Source organism: Rattus rattus, chromosome 5, assembly GCF_011064425.1.
Source record: "Rattus rattus isolate New Zealand chromosome 5, Rrattus_CSIRO_v1, whole genome shotgun sequence".
Lineage (NCBI taxonomy): Eukaryota > Metazoa > Chordata > Mammalia > Rodentia > Muridae > Rattus > Rattus rattus.
The window spans coordinates 81,117,199-81,137,153 of NC_046158.1; the positions used below are offsets into that span (position 1 = coordinate 81,117,199).

Sequence of the window (19,955 nt, forward strand, 5' to 3'; positions counted from 1 at the left end):
CTCTCTCTCTCTCTCTCTCTCTCTCTCTCTCTCTCTCTCTCTCTCTCTCTCTCTCTCTCTCTCTCCCTCTCTCTCTCTCTGTCTCTCTGTGTGTGTGTGTTAAATACACATATGTGTACTTGTGTATACATTCACCTTCCTGATTCTATCTTGATAGCCAATGAAACACTGCTGAAAGCTTCAACAAGGAGTCCCCATCCCTTAGGATATCTCATCTAACACCTTCATTGCCAACCCAGATCTTTATTTTGGGAGAAGATGGTGGTCTATCTCAAATGGGCTTTGGAATAGAGCCCTGGAGGCCCACAGAGCCCTTTAGCATTAAAAGCTTCCTCCTATGAGAAAGTATAGATCAGTGGTAGGGTCTATGATTAGGCAAGGCACTGGGTTCAATTATCGGGAGCGGGGGGAAGATTGTACCAAGCCTTCATGTCACCCATGAATAAAACCTCTATTTTCCCAGCGTCAAGTTGGAGACAAGGAAGACCAAGAAGGATGGGCCTTACCGTTGCACGCGGAGTAGCTGTCCGTCCAGGCTGGCGGCTGGTGAAGGAGGTTGTTGGCCGGGTTGAGATTCATTACACCACTTCCTTCCAGAATCATGATCTGTAAGGGATCAAACAGTCATTTAATCAGTGCCTCTTAGACAAATGTCACTGGAGAGTACAGAACATGGAGTTCATTTGGGAAAGAAAGACAAAAAGAAAGAAAGGGGAAAAAAAGGGAACATGCCCTTCTACCCATTGCCACAGCCCTTTCAGCAAAAGCAAAACTCATGGCAATTAAAATTTTCCAGGTTCAATTTTCATATGCATGAGGCAAGTTTTTACAGCCACCCATTCATAAATGAATAATCTCTGATCAGAAATGAAGCCCGGAGGAAAACACAATGCCTGCTCGCAGGGCAAATCTGGCCAGCATCCAAGTGCTTCACAAAAGTGAAAATACCAGAGAAGTTTTATTTGAAGAGGAATTTCGATTGGCGAAATCTCAAACCTAGCCCCTGTGTGAGACAACGTTGTGAGTCCCCGGAACAGTGGCTACCACACTTAGGGACGTGTTCTCCTTGGGGTCGACCGGTCGTCTGAGGGCCTCCACCCTATCTAAGTAGCGCTCCTTAAGCTTTTAGGCTCTGGGCTAAGATTAGTAATCCTTTGACTTCTGTGATAGACACCTCATCTTTCTAGTACAGAAAACTAAGATTTTTGTGTTCTGCTAAAAAGTTATAGCAGAAAGTTTTGGGAAGACCCAATAGGCTTTGAAATTATCCTCAAGACAAGTTCCTTGGTTTCTCAGCCTTGGGACCCAGGAGAACAGTTTTCCTGGAGAACATTGTTACATTGGAACAATGTACATTTTTACATCTCAGAAAAAATTCATAACATTTATGATGCCTACTCCCAAACTGGACACCCTTCACACTGCAAGTTAGAGCCCAGGAGTGTGCAGTCACGGGGGTGGAAGCAGTTTCTGTTTGTGTTTTGTTTTGTTTGCTGAGGCCTAGTGAGTCTGTTCATGGTCTCTCTCCTTCCTCACACTTCATCCTAGCCCAGAGACCAAGAAACATGGCCTCTCATGTTTTATAAAATGATGCAGTGTGGCTTGTAGTTGGGTTTTATTGTCCTAATTGGAGGAAATTTTACATCCCAAGGTGTTATCCATGTAAACAGAATGGTCCTTCCCCCCCAAATATCACACACATACACACACACACACACACACATGCACACACATACACACACACGTGCACACACATACACACACGTGAACACACATACACACACACATGCACACACACACACACACACACACATGCACACACACACACACACACACTCCCAACAATGCTTCTGCTCCTCTAGTTGGTAGAAAGTTACCGAGAAAAGATACATAACCTTGAGAAAGCATGTAATCCACCCACACATTCATTTATTCAGCAAAGGATTATCAGTCTGATGAGGGGCTGAGTACCACCTATAGGTCCCGGGGACAGAGCAGCATTTGGGGCTTGAACTAGGCCAGACACCACTTGTAATCGCTGCCCTGGTAGTCACTGATGTTTGCTGAACACAGGGCATGAGTGGAAAGTGAAGAAAGCGAGTCAGAGTAGAAACAACAAAGACATTCAGTTAGAGAAGCTTGGGAGGGAGCACGGGAGAGCTGGAGTCTCCATCCTGGCACCTACAGGAGAGCTTTGAGGCCAGGAGAGCTGGGATTTCTCCAAGCTCTCCCACTTGCTAGCTCGAGTGTTAGCCCACACAGGTTACTCAACGTCTCTGAGCCCTCCTCAGCTCCCGTATGCAATGTAAAAATGCAGATGATCACATCCAGCCTGGACACTGGTTAGAGATCAAACACTGTTCTACACTTGTGGCGCTTGGCACAAGGTCAGACACAGTTAAGAGAAACCACTGTGAGGAAGATGGCTAACCTGGATTCAAACCAACCCTGAGCCTACATTTCTCAATCTAAAGAGGTAAAACTGATTCTTAAGCCCTCTTCCAGATACCTTTTTCATTCTCACCTTGAGAGAAGGGAAACCAATCAGTTCAAACCTTTCTTTCACACAGTAAGGGCGGCATTTTTTCATCTGCCTTTCAGAGCAATCCCCCTATGCTAATTCACCCTTCAGGGGCTTTAAGGCAGAAGAAAGCCTGTGAGACTCAGAAGGCAGCTGGGGAGGGACAGAGCCCAGCCCTGGCTTTTGTTTGCTCAAGGCTGGGTTTCTTCCTTGGCAGCATTTGCTCACCCACAAGCAGTGGAAAGGTTACATTTTAACCCTGAAAGGGTTGCAGCTCAGGGCCCAGCCCTGCTGGAGAGAGTGGCCTTGCAACCTCAGAGGACCTGCATAGATAGGTCTCCTACCATCGATTCCTAGGACTCCCCTGCTGGGCTGATTCAAAGTGGCTGGTGGGGACAAGACCTGCTGGATCCAGTAGGCAGCTCCCTCTTACTAATTCAGAGGTTTGTCTTCTACTTCCTAAGAGAAGAGAGGTGGTACAGGGGCTGGACCCACTCTTCTGAGTTGAGGAGGGAACAGAAACTCTAGTCCCTCTGCTCATTGTACATGATGCTGAGCTCTAATCCACCTGGCTCCAAATTTCCTTAGCCTCACTTGCCCCAGCTGTACAATGGGCATATCACCAAACTCAGAGCCGGAGAAGAATCACCTGACACTGAATATATCAAGGTCTTAGGCGTTCATAACAAGAACTGGGGCTAAAGAGGTGGCTTGGCAGGTGAGAACACAGTTGCTCTTGTAGAAGAGCGGATTTAGTTACCAGCACCCACATGGTGGATCACGACACCCCTAACTCCAGTTCCAGGGGATCTGGTGTCCTTTTCTCCCCTCCTCAGGCACCAGGCACACCTGAAAGGTGCATATACATACATGTAGGCAGAACAGTCTCACACATAAACACATGAAAAACAAATCTAAGTAAAGTTTAAGCAGCATAAAAACTTTTTTTTTTTTAAAAGAATTTGGTAAGTGTCTCGGGCCACTTCTTAGCTTCTAGTCAGGATCCTTTCCCTGGGGCACATGTCATTTCTCCACACACTCGCCTGGAAACTTCCATAGCTATTCCCAACTCACACAGAAGCCTTTGGGACTACAGGGTCTCAATTGCTCACACACGCCCTCTCTGCACCCGCTCCCAAGCCCTCCTCCTCTCCAGCATTCCCTTTCCAGGGGAAAGCAGGCAGCATAGTGAGGGGCCCTTTTTACGGGGCTCCTTAAATAGTTACAACTCATAAAAAAGTTTATGTGGCTTAACCCTTAGTGAGTCAGAGTTCATCGGAGCTCCCCCAGGCTTGTGAGTAGAGACAGTCCTAGACCCTGACAGCAGCCACTGGGAGCCACGGGAGCCACGGAAGCCACGGGAGACATAGGAGGCACTTTGGGTGGACTGGATTAACCAAGTGCCTTTGGCCACATCTACACCCTTCCGGACCCAAGTTTTCAAATATAAAATGTAGACATTTGTCGTCCAACAGCCTCTCAGGACGGTTGAGAAGATCAAATGAGATAATGGATAATAAATGTGCCTTGAGAACTATAAAAAAGCCCGATTATGGCCAACGTACCCACACCCCCGTGTAGTAATACAGACTTCCCATGCTGTACACTGATTGGTTTATGGAGTATAAAAAGCTACCCTTTTAATTAAAAGAAGCGAAGATTATTTAGGGCTTGTTTTCAGCTCCCTGCTTTGCCTTCAGCATAGCTTTCCTTAAAAAAAAAAAATAGTAATAGTAAATGTGTGAAGTCGAGTCTAGGATCTGCAGGACCCCAGTTAGGTTCCAGATGCCAACTGGCTCTGTGACTTTGAATCTATCCCTCATTCTGAACCCAGGCAATGATGAGGGTGAGAGGCTTTAGAAGTGTCCAAATCCAATGCATAGTGTGCACACCACCCAATTTAAAAGTAGCCTTATCTTTCTATTCTTTAAATAGCAAATGTCAAGGTGTTGCTACAACACGTCTCACCTGTGCTAGGACTGGCTCTATGCATCAGAGGCTGAGTGAGGCTTCCTGTGCCACGTGTACCAGGTGACCTGGAAACAGGACTCACTTCTCTCCATCCTCAGCTTGAGGGATGGCTACTGATGGCTCCGTGAGTGGGCAGGGCAGAGGCACAAAGGACTAGACCCTCCTCATGCCTGTAAGAGGCCATCAGCAGCTTCTCAGCACTCCCACAACTGAAATTTGGGGCTGAACGATTCTTTCTTGAAATTCCTAATTAAGGCCTAGCATGTGTGCATATTTTGGAGGGTGCAGTCTGGCAATTCACACATGTATAAAATATATAATTAGTATTTCCTCCTTTCCAACATTAGTCATTTGCTTGTGTTTGGAATGCTTCTGCCCCAGTTGCTTTGAAATATATAATGAATGATTGTAGACGGTGGTTACACTATTGTTCCGAAAAACACTGGAGCTAATTCTTCCTCTAATTGCATTTTGTGACCTGCTAACCTTTTCTCCTCTGCCCCCTTCCTTGCTACTTTCCTAGTCTCTAACTCCACCATTCTCTCTTCTATGAGATCATTATTTAACCGACCACCAAGGAGTGGAAGCAAACATTCAGTGTTTGTCATTCTATGTCGGGTTTATCCCTCACCATGATGTCCTCCAGTTCCATCCCCATTGCCACAAATAAGATTCCATTCATTTCATGGCTGAACTCTAGTCTATTGCACATGTGAACCACATTTTTTTACCCAGTCATCTGTCAAGGAGCCAATCCTTGGCCCACTGTGAATCCTGTTGTAAGAAACAGGAATGCAGGTAGAGCTGGGACATTCTTTGGTGTGGAAGTCTTCACGCAGTAGTGCCCATGGTTTCTACCCACTAGATTCCACATGCTGGAAGCTCTTTCTTTGATGTGTCTCCTGGAGCAAAGTCACCCGTGGTTGAGAACTGTGGTTCAAACTAAGGCCTGTGGAGGTGACAGCTGGGACAAGCAACATAAGACCTACGACGCTAACCACAGGAGCTTCTGGGCTTACATAATGCCCCGGGACCATGCACCCTCTAGGCCTTCATCAAAGGCTCCCTTCTCTTCCAGAGGATGGCCATCCTAGTCACCACATAAAGACTGGACCACTTCAGAAAAACACACATAGCAGGAATGGAACACTTGATCTGACTAAAATTTGAGAGTCTTAGATTTGTGCTGCTGGTAGTAGGAGGTTTACACATGGGAGAAGGTGAGGTCTAGCCACAGAGACAGAGTCTCTCTGGCTCTGAGCTTGAAGGACATATTCAAGAGGATCAGAAGATTCCTACCCAGCTCAACTTACTGAACCTCCAAGACGGTCCTTAAATGCCAAGGATCATGACATATGCCATGAAGGTTGAGATTTGGTGGCCATGTTCATTATGGGGAAGTAGAATTTCCTTTACAGCTTAGGTTTCCCCATATGACAAAAAGTGGAGGTAACAACAGTGAGCAAGAATGTTTAAAGGACTCAAGCGTCATCTGTGTGACCACGGCCTGATGTTAGTTAGCTCTTAGGGTGAAGCTCTTCTTAAGCTGGACATCGTCTGGCTTTAGGGACATTCTTGGGGTAGAACCAGACTCCCCAGAAACAAGAGGGCACAAGAGTCTGGGAGCCATCGGCTATGGAGTCAGGTGTCCTGGCTTTGCCAGACTATTAACATGGCAAATTCATACAAGTTGTTTAATCTCTCCAACCCTCTGTTTCCTCATTTATGATATGAGGATATTCTGTTAGGATTTTTGTGTAAAAAATGGGGGTAAGGGGGGCAGCTAATACAAGCTTAAGGTTTTGGATACATAATAAATACTTTGTTAACATTAGGTGGCTTTTAAAATTATAATATTAATAATATTTATGATTCTCATCATTTTGGGCCTCCAAGGAGAAAACTGAGCACCGAATTCATTTGGAACTACACCTTGGACCTCTGTCATCTGCACAATTCTCCAGACCCAGCTGCTAGACCAGCCAAGCCTTGAGCTTGTTCTCCGGATCCCTGCTCTATCCCATCTGGTGCTGCTGAGTGGATACAGTATATTGATACAGCAGCTGAGCAGTCAACAGCTGGGCTATTCACAGAAGTCATGCTATTTGCCTTTGGGCACAGTTCTTGCCTGAGGGGCTGAAAAACATCACCCCATCCCACCAGTTCCCTCACCTCTTACCAACCACACGGAGACTAAGGCTGCCAAGTTCAGTGCAAGGGCACACATGCCCAAGCTCTATGTGACCACAGGTTTTGCATGCCTACAGCCCTTGGCTATTGTGCTGGAATGAGCATAGATAGGGAGAGCCACATGGCTCTAACAAAACATGGCCATGAGCTTCTCTGCCCTGTGTGATCCCTTAATGCAGAATATCCAATGGCTGCAAAGATCGGGCTCTGAAATCTGGAGTATAGACACAGAAAAACAAAGAAGGAGACACCTTTGGGATTCTGACCAGGTATCTCACAGGAAGTTCTGCCCAGCCTCAGAACTCCTATCAAGGGCAAAGACTGTCCCACTGGCCTCTATTCTAGAACCATTGCAGAGACTCTCCCAGAAATGGCAAACAAGGCCAACATGGACTTTCTCAGCTAGAAGCAGGTCTTTCTTTTGCTCAGTGGTAGGGTACCCAATAAGGACCAAATGCTGTAAAAAATTATTTTTGTTATATTACAGTAACTAAAACTTTGAGAATATTTTAAATGTGCCAGCTATGTGCGAAAGTCATGAGCCATTATCTGAGTGGATGCTGATGGTTACCACAACTCTACAACGCATTACGCCATCCAACAGAAGGCTCAGAGGAGTTAGGCAACTTGTTCAAGGTCATGGGCCTCATCAAGATTGGAACTAGATGAGAATTCAAACTCAGTCTAACAACAATGCTCAGGAGAGTCTCCCTCGAGTCATTTGTACCCACAGTCTCATTTCAAATGTGGTCACAGCATTTCTTGTACCACTGAACTACCTCATACCTTTATTAAGCTTATACACAAGCACATATATGTGTACAATAAGTAGATACATATATACACATGCATAAATACTAATACGATGTGGCTGCCCCTCTTGATAACTCCACAGAGTTATTTTCAACTTAGTATTTAAGAAATGAGTTGGCCTCAAATCATGGCTGCTTTACCTGAATTAGATCCCAGGTCAAAGGGTATATTGTTTACTCCTCTCACTCACAAGGTCGGAAGCAGATTGAGAAGGCCCTGCACCATGGGGCAGATTTATCATCAGGGTTAGCAGTTCTATTCCCTGTTGTCAGTCCAAGGGAACTGAGAGTGAAAGCCACAATGTACCTCCTTCACAGCTCCCTTCTTCTAAGCTCAACCACACTCCTCACACTGCCTCAGAACTGGCTGCCATGGGACACATTGCTTCTCCAGTCAAGAGAGCAATTAAGTCTTTTAAATAATTACTTGTTCTGTGACAGCAGCAGCCACCAGACAATTCTCCGTCCTTAATCAGAGCTGCCAGTGGGTGAACACACAGATGCTGCAAGAGCTTCCTACTGACTTCCCGTTTCAATTTGACTGTTCTTTTCAAAGAACTACTCCAAAGCAGGAGAAAAGAAAATTCATGTTCATGTGAAATGTAGCTAAATAGAACACAGGCCATAATTTGTGTTTTTTATGAATTAACCAAAATGGGGATCGAGCTTGGAGACTGTACGTGACCCTCTTAGAGTTACATTATAGCTAACTTCATATCTTCCTAATGTATTTTGAGGCAGACATTTCTTGTTTCTGATGGCAGCACACAAAGTATTATTCCTGGGACATTGAGCATTTTCATGGCTGATGATACAATATGGGGAGAGAGAGGGTGGCTCAATGGCAGATACACCGTATTGACAGTAAGCATTGGGAAATAGTCACATCGTGCTGACCTCTATCAGCCTTGGTGCCAGACCCAGACAAGATGGTACATACAGACAGTGGCAGGCACCAAAACTGATCAAAACACAAGATTGTCTGAAATAACCACAGAGCCTCTGTCGATTCCATTCAGATATGACAAGACTCCAAAGGTCATAGAACCCTTTGAGGCCTCCATAGAAGTAATCGTTCTCTTCTTACCCCAGAGATGTGCATGTGCTTCTGCTTCAACACTTGTTCTGAGGGCCTCCGTTCCTCTAAGGATCAGCTGTTGGTGTCTAAAGATCTATGGCTACCATTATAGTTACCATGGATACCAATATAGTTAGTACAAAACATATAATAAAGCTCTGTGCTCGTGTGAGATTAGAATTTTAAGGAAACTTCTTGGTAGACACAGGTTAGCAAACCTAAGTGCCATCTCTGAAAAAGGTTTTGCAAGTTTTCAACTCTGTTCTCTTACGTGGCTTGGGTGCTACCTTGATGCCTCCCACTCGGACCAAGAAAGGCTCTACTGTCTCTCTCCAGTGGCAACTGAACCAAGTCGCATCCTGGGTGGGTCATTTCTAAGAAGTTGACATTGTCCTTACTCCCTCAGAAGCTCAAGAATCTGTCTCCGTGCTATGGCCCCCTCTGAATTTTAAAAGTGCAATGACTATAAGGTAAAGAAAGTATAATAAAGACATAGGCCTAGTTCTTCTTGCAGCCTGGGATGGTCTATAAGAGATGTGGAGGCTGGAATATCCCAGATGACTCCTATGACCACCACCTTCCAACTTGAGAAACTGGGGCTAACTGACTCTCATGTGGAGTGTGCTTCTCACCCAAGGAAGAACTGATGGGATCCCTACCCAGACCTCTGAACCAGGATCTGCATTTCTAAGCCCTTCTGTTAGAGTCCGTGAGTGCTCTCTCCCAGCTGAAAATGTCTGCTTTGTAGACTCATTCATGGGCTCTCCTTCAATCTCTCACTACCAGATGACTAACTCCTAGAGACATTAGTCTTGAAGGAAATGTCCATAACCATGAAAACAGCCCATGTAAGGTCAGAGACAAAAGATTCCATCCAGAGGATTCAAGGTTCGATCTGTCTATAGAGAGCCCATTGCTATACTGTTGGCCAGCATGATGCGGGACGGCCTCTGATGCTCAGGACCCCCACACTGCCATATTCATAGTTGTATAGCTACCTCAGAGATGTGTGCATCCCTGAAGACTGAACAGATGCTCTGATCTCAGAACCCAGCATTTCTAGATGGCCCTTATGATGTTTGTTTTGGTGTTGTTTTACTTCAAAGGGTTCTTATGACTGGCTGCTGTGATCCCTGACCTGACCTAGCCCCACCTCCACTTTTAAAAGATTATTTAACCACCTAGGTGTTAAGCCTCACACCCTTCAAAATTGATGAATCAGCCTTCAAGAGAAGGAAACTTATTTCTGAGAAATGCTTGTTCAACTATTACAAATATTTACTGGTCTCTTCCAATTAACATACATATTAGATATGCTGCATCTCCTTAATGCTGGGGGGGGGGAGCCAACAACAGATGTAGCCCTGCACTAATAGATTGTCAGTCAAGACACACTTTCAAAACAATAACAGATCTTTCCAAAGGCCCCTGAGCACATTCACCCCCTTGGTAATGGAATGCGAGCAAGAGCAGGGCCAGCCGGGCAACTCTCTCTGGGATTTGGGGAGAAGCAGCCCTGGAAAGCATTTCAACAAATTTAAAAAGCAAGTCAGGTCCTTCACCTCTCCAGCAACCCCATACCCTTGGCCTCTGAGAAAACCCTCACTTAGACATGGAGTTGGCAGACAGGATAATGCCTCCGAGTTTCACAAAGAAGCCTCAGCCAAAACCAATCTCCACTTGGGGCAGAATAAAGCAGCTGGTTGTCAGCGTGGCTGAAAGTCTCCTCTCTAGACAATGGCATGTTTATGTATCAGGGTTAGGAGTGGGCTGTTAACATAAAACCCACCGTACACAGAGCTGCTAATTCAGTTGTTGGCAGGGGCCTCTCTTATCTTCTGAATACCTCCCAGAGGGGATAAGCCCTACCTCTTCATTTGAGTTGGCAGCAGGATTATTTTTTTGCACCTGTTGCTCTACTCCGATAACAATGCAGTTAAGCATTGATTTGTTGGAAAATAAACAGAAAAAAAGGCAAAGAAAGGCATCTGCCCAGACAGCCTGAGCTGGTTTGACTCGGCCTTCTTGCCAATTTGTTTTTCCTATAAAACCAGAGAAAACCCTGTCCTTTCGATTTTGATGCTATCCTCCCACTCCCCTGAAGTAAAGGAGGTATCAAATAGGCCAGTGGGAGCTGGCAAAGCCCAGGAGCCAGAAGACTTTGTACTTTTCCATTGGCTGGTTTGCAAGGGCACTGAGGGGTGTCCAAGGTCTGCAGAGTGATATGGCCAGCCTCCAGCTAGCCAGGTTCAGATCAGGAATGAGATGAACAAGGGTGAAGAAGGGACTCCTGGGAGGTGATTCAACCCCAAACCACACTCTTCAACTGATTGACTTCTGAAGTGCAGGGTGTTCAGGGAAGAAATATGGTCTCTGGGTTACCAACTAGAGTGGAGACTCAGCACAGACATCCCCAGTCTCAGTGCAGCCTCTCCCACAGATGTGCACCATCTAGACAGGATGAAAAGCCCTAGGCCCTAGACCATGCATGGCATTCCAATCTCAGAAATGAGGCTGGCCATACTTATACCAATACCAGGCTGTAGAAACTCCTTCATGCTCTGCATTAAACTCTGAAGTCCCAAGCTCCAGGTGGAAAAGGACCTGAGAAGTTCAAGGTGTGATTTCTTCTGTAAACCAAACAACATGGTATTCTCAGTTCTCATAGCTTGTCGAAAACCCATCATGAGTTAAGCCTTAAAAGGCCACAAAGTCCTAAACATATCATTCAACAGAGATGATGAATGACATCAATTAGTCAGTGGCATCATCGCCCAGCCTTCAACACACGGTCAGAGGAAGTGTCTTCATATTTCATTTCATACATAATCATAGACAATATACATCGCTCCCTACAAAACACCTTCTCCCCAGTCTTCTCTGGACCACAGGCCCATTATCACTGGGGGATTTAAAGGGTCAGAGAGCAGCGGGGAGGGGCTGTGGAACAGGCAGAGTTTGTGCCTTCTCTTCTGAGTGTTAAGGACAGGGTGATCCAGCTCAGTGGGACATGGCTGGCTGAGCACTCCCAAGCATTCTTGTCATGAGCAGGGTAGGGAGTGGAGTTCCTCACATCAAATCAGGCAGCAGAAAAAGAAAAGGTTTAACAGCACCCTTCGTTGACTGAAAAATAAATAAGACCAACTGCACAGGAATGCGGGAAGGGTGGAGGGAAGTAAGGGGTGGGGACTGGAGGCAGGGAGGGGTTCGGATGGACTAGGACAATGGATTTGACCAATTCAAGAGTCAAGTTTCCTCCCAGGAAAATACCAAAATGTCAAGCTAACAGCCACCAGTCTGAAATCTCTCAAACTGCATTAATTACAAAGCAACAACACAAACTAAGAGAGAGAAGGCAGTTCATATGTATCAAGTATGTGTGCAGTCTGAATGGAGCCAAACCATACATTAGTTATCTCCTGGTATCCTCATGAGAACTTCAAACAGAACATACTAAAATCTCCATCTTACAAATGAAAAGGCACGGTGAAATTCAAATAGACAGGGTGTCCTGTCCGTGTATTAGAAAATGGGTGGGGACACAGCGTAGATCTTTAGAGATTTAGAAATGGTTCGTCTCTATCACTAAAAGGGAGACATCTGTCTCCAAGGCCCTCATGCTTTTCATTTAAAACAAGTCAAGATGGCTCATTGACATTTTCCCCCTAAATGTGATGAAGAGACACACTGGTCATCCTGTGCTGTAGAAGGAAAGGTGTCCTTGAGCAAATAGTCTAGATCTACTACACGCTGACTCATGGTCCCCCAAACATAGTCATGAAAACTTAAGTTTGAGTAGAGGAGACGCTAAAGATATCCCCCAGTGACAGGCACATGTTGTGCTTGTAAGACCCCCTTAATTCAACCCCCAACACCAAACCAAACAAAAACCTTTCAACCTGGCTTCCTGTTGAAAGCACGAGGTTGACTCAGGGGTTGAAGTGGCTGCTGGAAGCCACCTCAGACTTATTGGCCTTAACAAACGAGCCCCAATAATAGCAGGAAACACTGAAGAAAATTAAGGAGAATTTATAGCTCCTTCAGAGGGCACCAGAAGTCTGAGGGAAGACTCTCGAGTACTAGGAATATCACAGAACCAAAAGAAACGGAATGTGTCAGTTTCCACCAAGAGAATTCCAGCAAAGCTTTCTCTGTCTTCTGCCACCACAGGGACAAAGCTGAAGTCAACAAACTCGGTCTGGAAATCCCAGAGAATCTTGCAAGGGTCTCTTTTCATCTTTGCAATTTCAGAAGCAAATTACTCCTGGATGTCCTTGCGAATTTGAAGGTGACTTCTTTTTTAAAATGTAGCTTTCTCCTGTTCAGATACCCATTCAATGATGGAGGTAGGAAACCCAGGCTCCTTCCTAGATTCTTTCTAATTAATTTCTAAATAAATCCAGCCCCTCAGTATGCTGGGTCTTATTTCCCCTCCAGAACTGCTTCTCCTAACTCAGTGGTCTATGTGTGGAAGAAGCTCTCTCGAAATTCAGGAATGAAAATCCACCACGATAGTGAGCACTTCAATCCCACGAAGGCTTTCCCAGGAATTAAACTTCACGATACTAATAATGACTTGGCCCTTCCCCTGGTTGTTTCGGAGGGAACTTTCAGGGTAAACTCAAATCAAGAATTCACCAACTCTGCAACTGTACCTCCCCTCTTCTGAGCCAAGCCTCAGGCTTACACTGGGGTCACTTTGATGAGGAGGATCAGCATGTACTGAGGACCTCCAAAACAACCTCCCAGACTACCAGGTGCCAGGAATTTCAAAACCCTCACTATGATGAAAGGCACCACAAGCTACAGAATGCAGGTCTCAGTGAAAATGGAAAAGCAGAGCTCCTTGTTGAAGCCTTATTAAGTATGTTAGGCTAGCTATGATAGCACATGCTTGTAATGCTAGCACTTCAGACAGCAGAAGAGGGTAAGGAGTGTGAGGCAGCCTAGTCTACATAGTGAGTTCCAGGCCAGTCCTAGCTACATAGTGGGGAGAGGGAGTGGGAGAGGAGACAGAAGAGAGGGAGGGGGAGAGAGAGAGAGTATGAATATATGAATATTCCAGTCAAAAGCATAGCAACAGGGCATTAAACCGGACAGTCTTCCTAAGCACAGACTCTGTGTAACACAGGCTGTACCTAAATAACCATATAAGTTGCCTCTAATAGTGACTGCCTCCAAGACAGCAGCCCTAACATTTGTGTTTACCCCATCAAGACTCTATCATCGCTGAGAGTGGAATGCTCTTTTCTGGATGCCCCATGATCTTGCCTTCACAGATCGTTTAGAGGATAAAACAAATATAACGTTGAACAATACTTGAAACCCTGTCCTATAGTAGACACTCAGCAAAAAGCATTTGTTAATATTAGTGTTATATTGCTCTCCTCTCTATGTCCTACACCCAAATATATCCACAACGCTAAGGCCATCTACAAGCAGAAAGAACACATGCCCCTGTTGTGGTGAAAATATGGACAGTTGACCAACTCAATGGTCATTTCCTGTGCAAGAGAATGCTGTACCCTAGATCCTCACCCCCATTCATTCTCCATGGATCCTTTGTCAAGGCCTCTGTCAAGGCTTATGAGCCTCACTCTCAATTATGCTACATGTGTGATATTATAATTTGTGCTTCATTAACACATTAGAACATTTGTCCCACATCTAATTACTTCTGTGGAGGAAGATGTTGATACTTTGATATTTCTGTAATATGTACAATGTGATTTAAAAATATTAATGATTTTTCTTGGAACTAATTATTGTTCCAGCCTAATAGTAATGGGGAGCTTTGCCTATATTCATATTAAGAGGATATGCTAAATTATAATTTAAAGTTATTGAAAATAATGCTATTTTTTCCTAGGTCCCCCTAATTCTTTCCTTTGGATACAAGGTTAGAACTCTGAAAGTTTTACTAACAGCAAGGGTTATTTGTTCAACTGGGTCTTTAGAAAGGATTTGCACCTGTCTACAACATCTCAACAATTCACTGAGAGGCCTACCCACAAGATTACAGCAAAATAAGTAGCTACACACATGTGCACGTGCTCACACACACGCATACATACGCTTGCCAAAGCTTCCAAATGCCCAAGGTCAATGTTCTCTACAGCAGTGCTCAGTAGATATCTAGGGAAATTCTCAAGAACCATAGGACTGAGTACCATTTCACATAGCTGAATTGTCTGGTGAACAGCCAGAAGAAAGACATTTCTTCCAGGGCCTCCTACATATAAGGCATCCAAGCATAGGAGAGAAATGCCAAAGTTCATCCTGTGTGTTGTAGCTTAAAGCCAGCTCAATATAAGGCTCAATTTTGGGGTCTCCCGTTCATGTGTACCCTCCCAATTCCTGTTATCCACTATCTCCAGTAAAAATTAAATATCCAGTTTTTCTTCCCCAAGGTCAGAGTTCAAAATCATTACAGGAAAAGAAAAAAACAAAACCAGAATTTAACATTCCTTCTGCTCCAATGACCAGATTAAATGCTTTTATGTAGGCCCCAGCCTACAAATTATTACTACAAATTATTCATGAGCATTGTCTGGGTGCTTTCATATTCTTTGCTTAATTTAATCATTACTAGTCCTACACAGTAAATGTTATTACCCCATTTTCCAGATGAAGAGTCTTAGATGCTAACATTTACAGAATTCACCCAAAGGCACTCAACCATCCAGTGGTAGTGTCCAGTTTAAATCCAGGCATCCTGACTCTACCCCCAGTGTTCATCTTACCACATCCCAACAAACCCCTGGCCCCAGCTATGAGAACTCAACGCTACCCATCCCTTCAGACACAAGTAATCTTTATTCACAAAGTCCCACAAGCCTCTGGCCAGTAGAAGGAAGATGGCAGAATTGCAACTAGCTACTCTTTAATTTCTTAAAAACAACAAAGTTAGAGCTGAAGAGATGGCTCTGTGGTTAAAAGCACTGACTGCTCTTCCAGAGGTCCTGAGTTCAATTCCCAGAAACTCTCTGTAGTGGGATCCGATGCCCTCTTCTGGTGCGTCTGAAGGCACCACAGTGTACTCATATACATAAAAAAATAAATCTTAAAACAAAAAGTTAGGCATAGGCTGAATTTCAGGCTAAATCTACATCCTACACAAAGCCAAAACAAGTCTGGCCAGCAGACACCTAAAAGACAGAACTGATATTAGTTCTCCTCCTTCAAAATCTACTCATCTCTTCTTCCAAACTGTAGCACCAGCCCTACTGAGGCAAGCTAGCTAAAGGCTCCTAAGAGAGATCCTGGGGCAAACTGCACAACGGCCAAGTTCAGCACTCTGTTGTCAGATACAAGAAAAAAAACCCTCTTATTCTGAGAGGCTCATCAGGGTTAAGCTGGTATCAGGGGGGAATAGTTAATAGTAACTCAAGTTTCTCATATTCATACCTGCCTTAAGGTCCTAACCCCAGAGTCTGCTTATCATGAGTTTGTGATACAAGGAGAGCAAGAAGCAGCAGATAAGCGAATTCAACTTCACCACAGTTACATCCAAAAAAAAATTAAAAAAATAAAAAAAAAGCGAGCATTAGACAAGGTTATCTGAGATAAGTTTTCACAGTAAAATAGAGGGGTTAATGAGATGATATTCGGTCCTGTAACAGGAACACAATTATCTGTTTGGCTCTTTGCTCTTTTAATTTTAGGCTTCTTTCATCAGAACTCATGGTTTAGGGGCACCTATACACATCATAATTTACACAAATAGTCAAAGCCCCTCACCATCGACTAGGAGAGAAGATCAGGAGAGGGAATACAGGTGAGGCCAGTGGCCAGGTGATAAGAAGCCTAGCTCCGGAAGGCAAGCCAAAGACAGGCTGTGGTTAGGTGCTAGTGAAATCATTTTCAAAGGAGCATTTAACAGGATGTCTCTTTTAAAACCAAGTCAATTAATACCCTGGGAGCCTCTTTAAGTGGGACACTATGCTTGACCCGGTTATAAGCTCTGTCTGCTACAGATATAGAGCTGAGCCATCTGGGAACCGTACGGGCTTCGGGTTGGCCCAACCAGCCTTGTCGCCCACATGATTACCATCGAGTCTTCCTCTAGGACAGGGTCCATATCTTTCTCATCTGCTCAGTCACCCATGGACAAACCAATGTAGCTCAGGCTGAGTGGATGCCAATATGTGGAAGGCTCACCTTGGGCCGATCCAGAGGTAGCTGTGGTACCTCTTCAAATGCTAGTCATGAATCACCTGTTCCCTATTGATCACAAGCCATCCAATTCTGCTATCCCACCAGCTCTGGCCCCATGGGTTAGGATGCCATAGCATGTGCAATTAGCTGCTGAACAACCTCCCCCCACCCCACCCCGAAGGTGCCAGGTACCAGCTTCATACATCATTGAAAACCCTAAAGGAGATCTTTAGGAGCCCCCAGTAATCTTCCTGTCTTGGGGCATCTGCCACCCCTCTCTCTGTTCTCAAAGACTCTAATCCTCTCAACCCTCCACATGTTGGTCACCAAATCCTGGGCCACCACAGCTGGCAGAATCTGTAAGTTCAAACATACCTTTAAAATAATCAAGATGTATAAAAGAGGAAACTAAAACCCAGAGAGATACAGTGTTTTTGTCTGGGCCACACAGCCCTGCCAGGTCTCCTCAAGGTCATGGTGAGCATTGTCCCACCAACCACCCTCCCTATACTGTATACTCTGGTCACTCCAAAGACAGAGCCAGCCTCAGGGAAGGAGCCTAAGAAATAATCTTTGCTCCTGTCTGAAAGGTAATAATAAAGTTTTCATCAACTGACTTTAAAGGACTGATAGAATTGTCTAGTATAGACCATCTTAGCTTCTTCACCATGATGCCATTTGACTAGAAACTATGTCCCATCCTAAGATAAGCTATCATGAACAGCCATTCTCCCCATGACGTGGCTGATTTTCTGCATATCTTAATACCTGGCCCTTTAAAATTCTGACCAGCATTTAAAAAAACACAAATTTTAATAAGAGCAAAATGCCCACTCCTTAGAAAAAATCGTATCACTTAAAATAATTTTATAAACATTTAAGTATGAAAATGTCAAATAAAATGAATTATCCACCCTCTCCCCTCAACTGTAGGGAACCAATTTAGGAAAGTTGAGCACTGTGGCAGCCTCCTGCCTCACTGCTCCAAGGGAGACCCCACTACAGATTTATCTTACCCAAGGTGAAAGCCGCTGCTCTGTGCTCAGTTAAATAGTAACCGAAGCAGGGTCAGAGTGTATGGTCTTGAAACACCAAGCCAGTGCTTCCCAACCGGGGCCCCACCCACAACAGAAAAGTCTGTTGCTTCAGTTCCATGGAGAGGAGAGTGAGCTGAACGGGAGAAATGGCTTAAAACACCAGCAAAATGGTGGCACTGAAACCCAGGTTCCTTCATTCGGGAGACCTGTGTGTTGTCAGGCTCTGTTTTGGGGTTACAGTACCCAACCCACCTCACCTCCCAGAAGTCTTCAAAGGCCATATCTGTTGTAAAAGGCCGAGGGATGCCTCTGTCCAAAGGGAGAGGAGACTAAGTGAGCGCTCATGTAAGCTTCCACAACCGTGTGTGACGATACAATGTGAAACATTCTTACGTGTTAAAAAATGCAATGAACACAGTCCAGTTCTCAAATCCCCAAAGAGCGGAGGATATCAGAAGGAAATAGAACCTAGTAAGAGTCCACAAAGCAAAATCCCACTTCCTTAGAGCAGAACACGGCCCAAAAGTGCTCACCTTCTGACCTACTAATAATACCAACTAGCTAACCAAATACCAATGGGAACATAGCTGAAGTCTCAGTTCTCTTTTTCCTTGGGCCTTTGAAGGTATGGAAAGAGGATTGAAGTAACAACAGCCAATGAATGGGAGACCCTTAGGGTACCCACAAACACGGAATCATGAGTGTGAGTGGAGCCTGTCTCTAGAGGTCTAGAAAGGCCCAAAGCACTAGCATGAGAAATCTTGGTATAATATAATAGGAAAACATCAGCAAGCTTGTGTGATTATAGGTAATATAATTTTAACAGGCAACAACAACAACAAATGTTATTGACTCTGGGACCTTTTGCATAAATGAGGCCTGGGTCAAACGCACTTCCGTATCCACGACTACAGGAAGAGGTCTTAAAGATGGGTGTCGGGGTTGGGGATTTAGCTCAGCTAGCGCAAGGCCCTGGGTTCGGTCCCCAGCTCCGAAAAAAAAAAAAAAAAGATGGGTGTCATGGGTGGTCATAGAACTTCGAACACAGCTTCCTCAAGATTGCTTTTTTAACGTCTCTACCCAATGATATAGAAACATGGGAGGTGGTACTCGTGATACTTGGTAGTGTTTAAATGTGGTTATAAACTTCCAAATAACTCTGGCCTCTCCTATCACAGTTCTTAAATGCCACCGGCCAGCGATGAGGCAGAAACTAGTCCCACATGGCTTCATATTCTAACAGCATTCTTACCTGTGAAATTCTCTTTATCTCTTCTGGGAAGAGAAAATACCATCTTTATCTCTTCTGTAGAAATTGACTCTTCCCTGGACATCAGGAAAGTAGCACCCAGTCATTCATGATCCCTAACTTCCCCTTAATCATCGAAAGATATTGTCTTGATACATTCTTACACCAATTATACACCTCGCAGAACCAATTAATGTTTCCATCAGAAATCTTAGACTCCAAACTCCCCATTCTCCCTGAGATCAATGTGGGAAAACAATGGAGACACCTGAGGACTCAAACTCAGAGACTCTTACACTTCGTCTAAATGCGTATCACGATCAGCGGCTTTCAGAGTCCCAAGGAAGATAAATAAAAAAACAAACAAACTAACAAACAAACAAACGCGACATTGCCACTTCGTTGCTCTCATGAACCAACAAGATTCATCCCCCCACTGTTCTTGGCTTGATCCACACTGGGACCAACACTTGTTTGTGGTATACAAACAAAACCAAGAGTCCCTACATCGAAGGCATTTGTTGCTGGTGAGTCATGTCTGCCTGTCTGGTCACAGTATTCCATTGTGGAAAAACAAAGGGTTGGTCTGTCCTCTTGTGATACGGTAAAATTATCTCCCTAAGTTGAGTTTTCTTTCTGCATAGGATCATTTTTAAGGGTACCATCTGCCTAACCTTAGCCACCTGAATCCTGTCGCCACTGTGAATATAGATTCTTTTACCCATCTACACCTATTTCCTCAAACTGGAATACACTAAGGGAGAATCAGCTTCTCGCTATAGCTCATGAGTCAGGAGAAATATCAGCAAAGACACCTCTAGACTGGGAGACCATACGCTCTGAGCCCTACCAGCCCTCAGCCAGCCAGCTCGTCGCTGAGCGACATCAGAGTCACCTGTCTCCGTTTGCTTTTTGTTCCAGAGAAATCTATCCCAGGGAA

At 44.7% G+C, this 19,955-nt stretch overlaps 1 protein-coding gene across 3 annotated transcripts in view; it reads right to left on the bottom strand.

Moving 5' to 3' along the window:
• The window catches only part of Ehf (ETS homologous factor), a 38,261-nt gene that overhangs the window by 17,859 nt on the left and 447 nt on the right, over positions 1-19,955 (bottom strand). Inside the window, exons 1-2 of one of the 3 annotated variants that reach the window (XM_032903810.1) lie at positions 2,525-2,606; positions 507-606 (exon numbers count right to left, since the gene is read on the bottom strand). In XM_032903810.1, coding sequence (XP_032759701.1) covers positions 507-606; positions 2,525-2,590 — 166 coding nt within the window. In that variant the 5' untranslated portion in view covers positions 2,591-2,606. Of the gene's footprint in view, positions 1-506; positions 607-2,524; positions 2,607-19,955 lie in introns of those variants that run through there. The other 2 variants (XM_032903809.1, XM_032903811.1) reach the window with 2 other exon arrangements.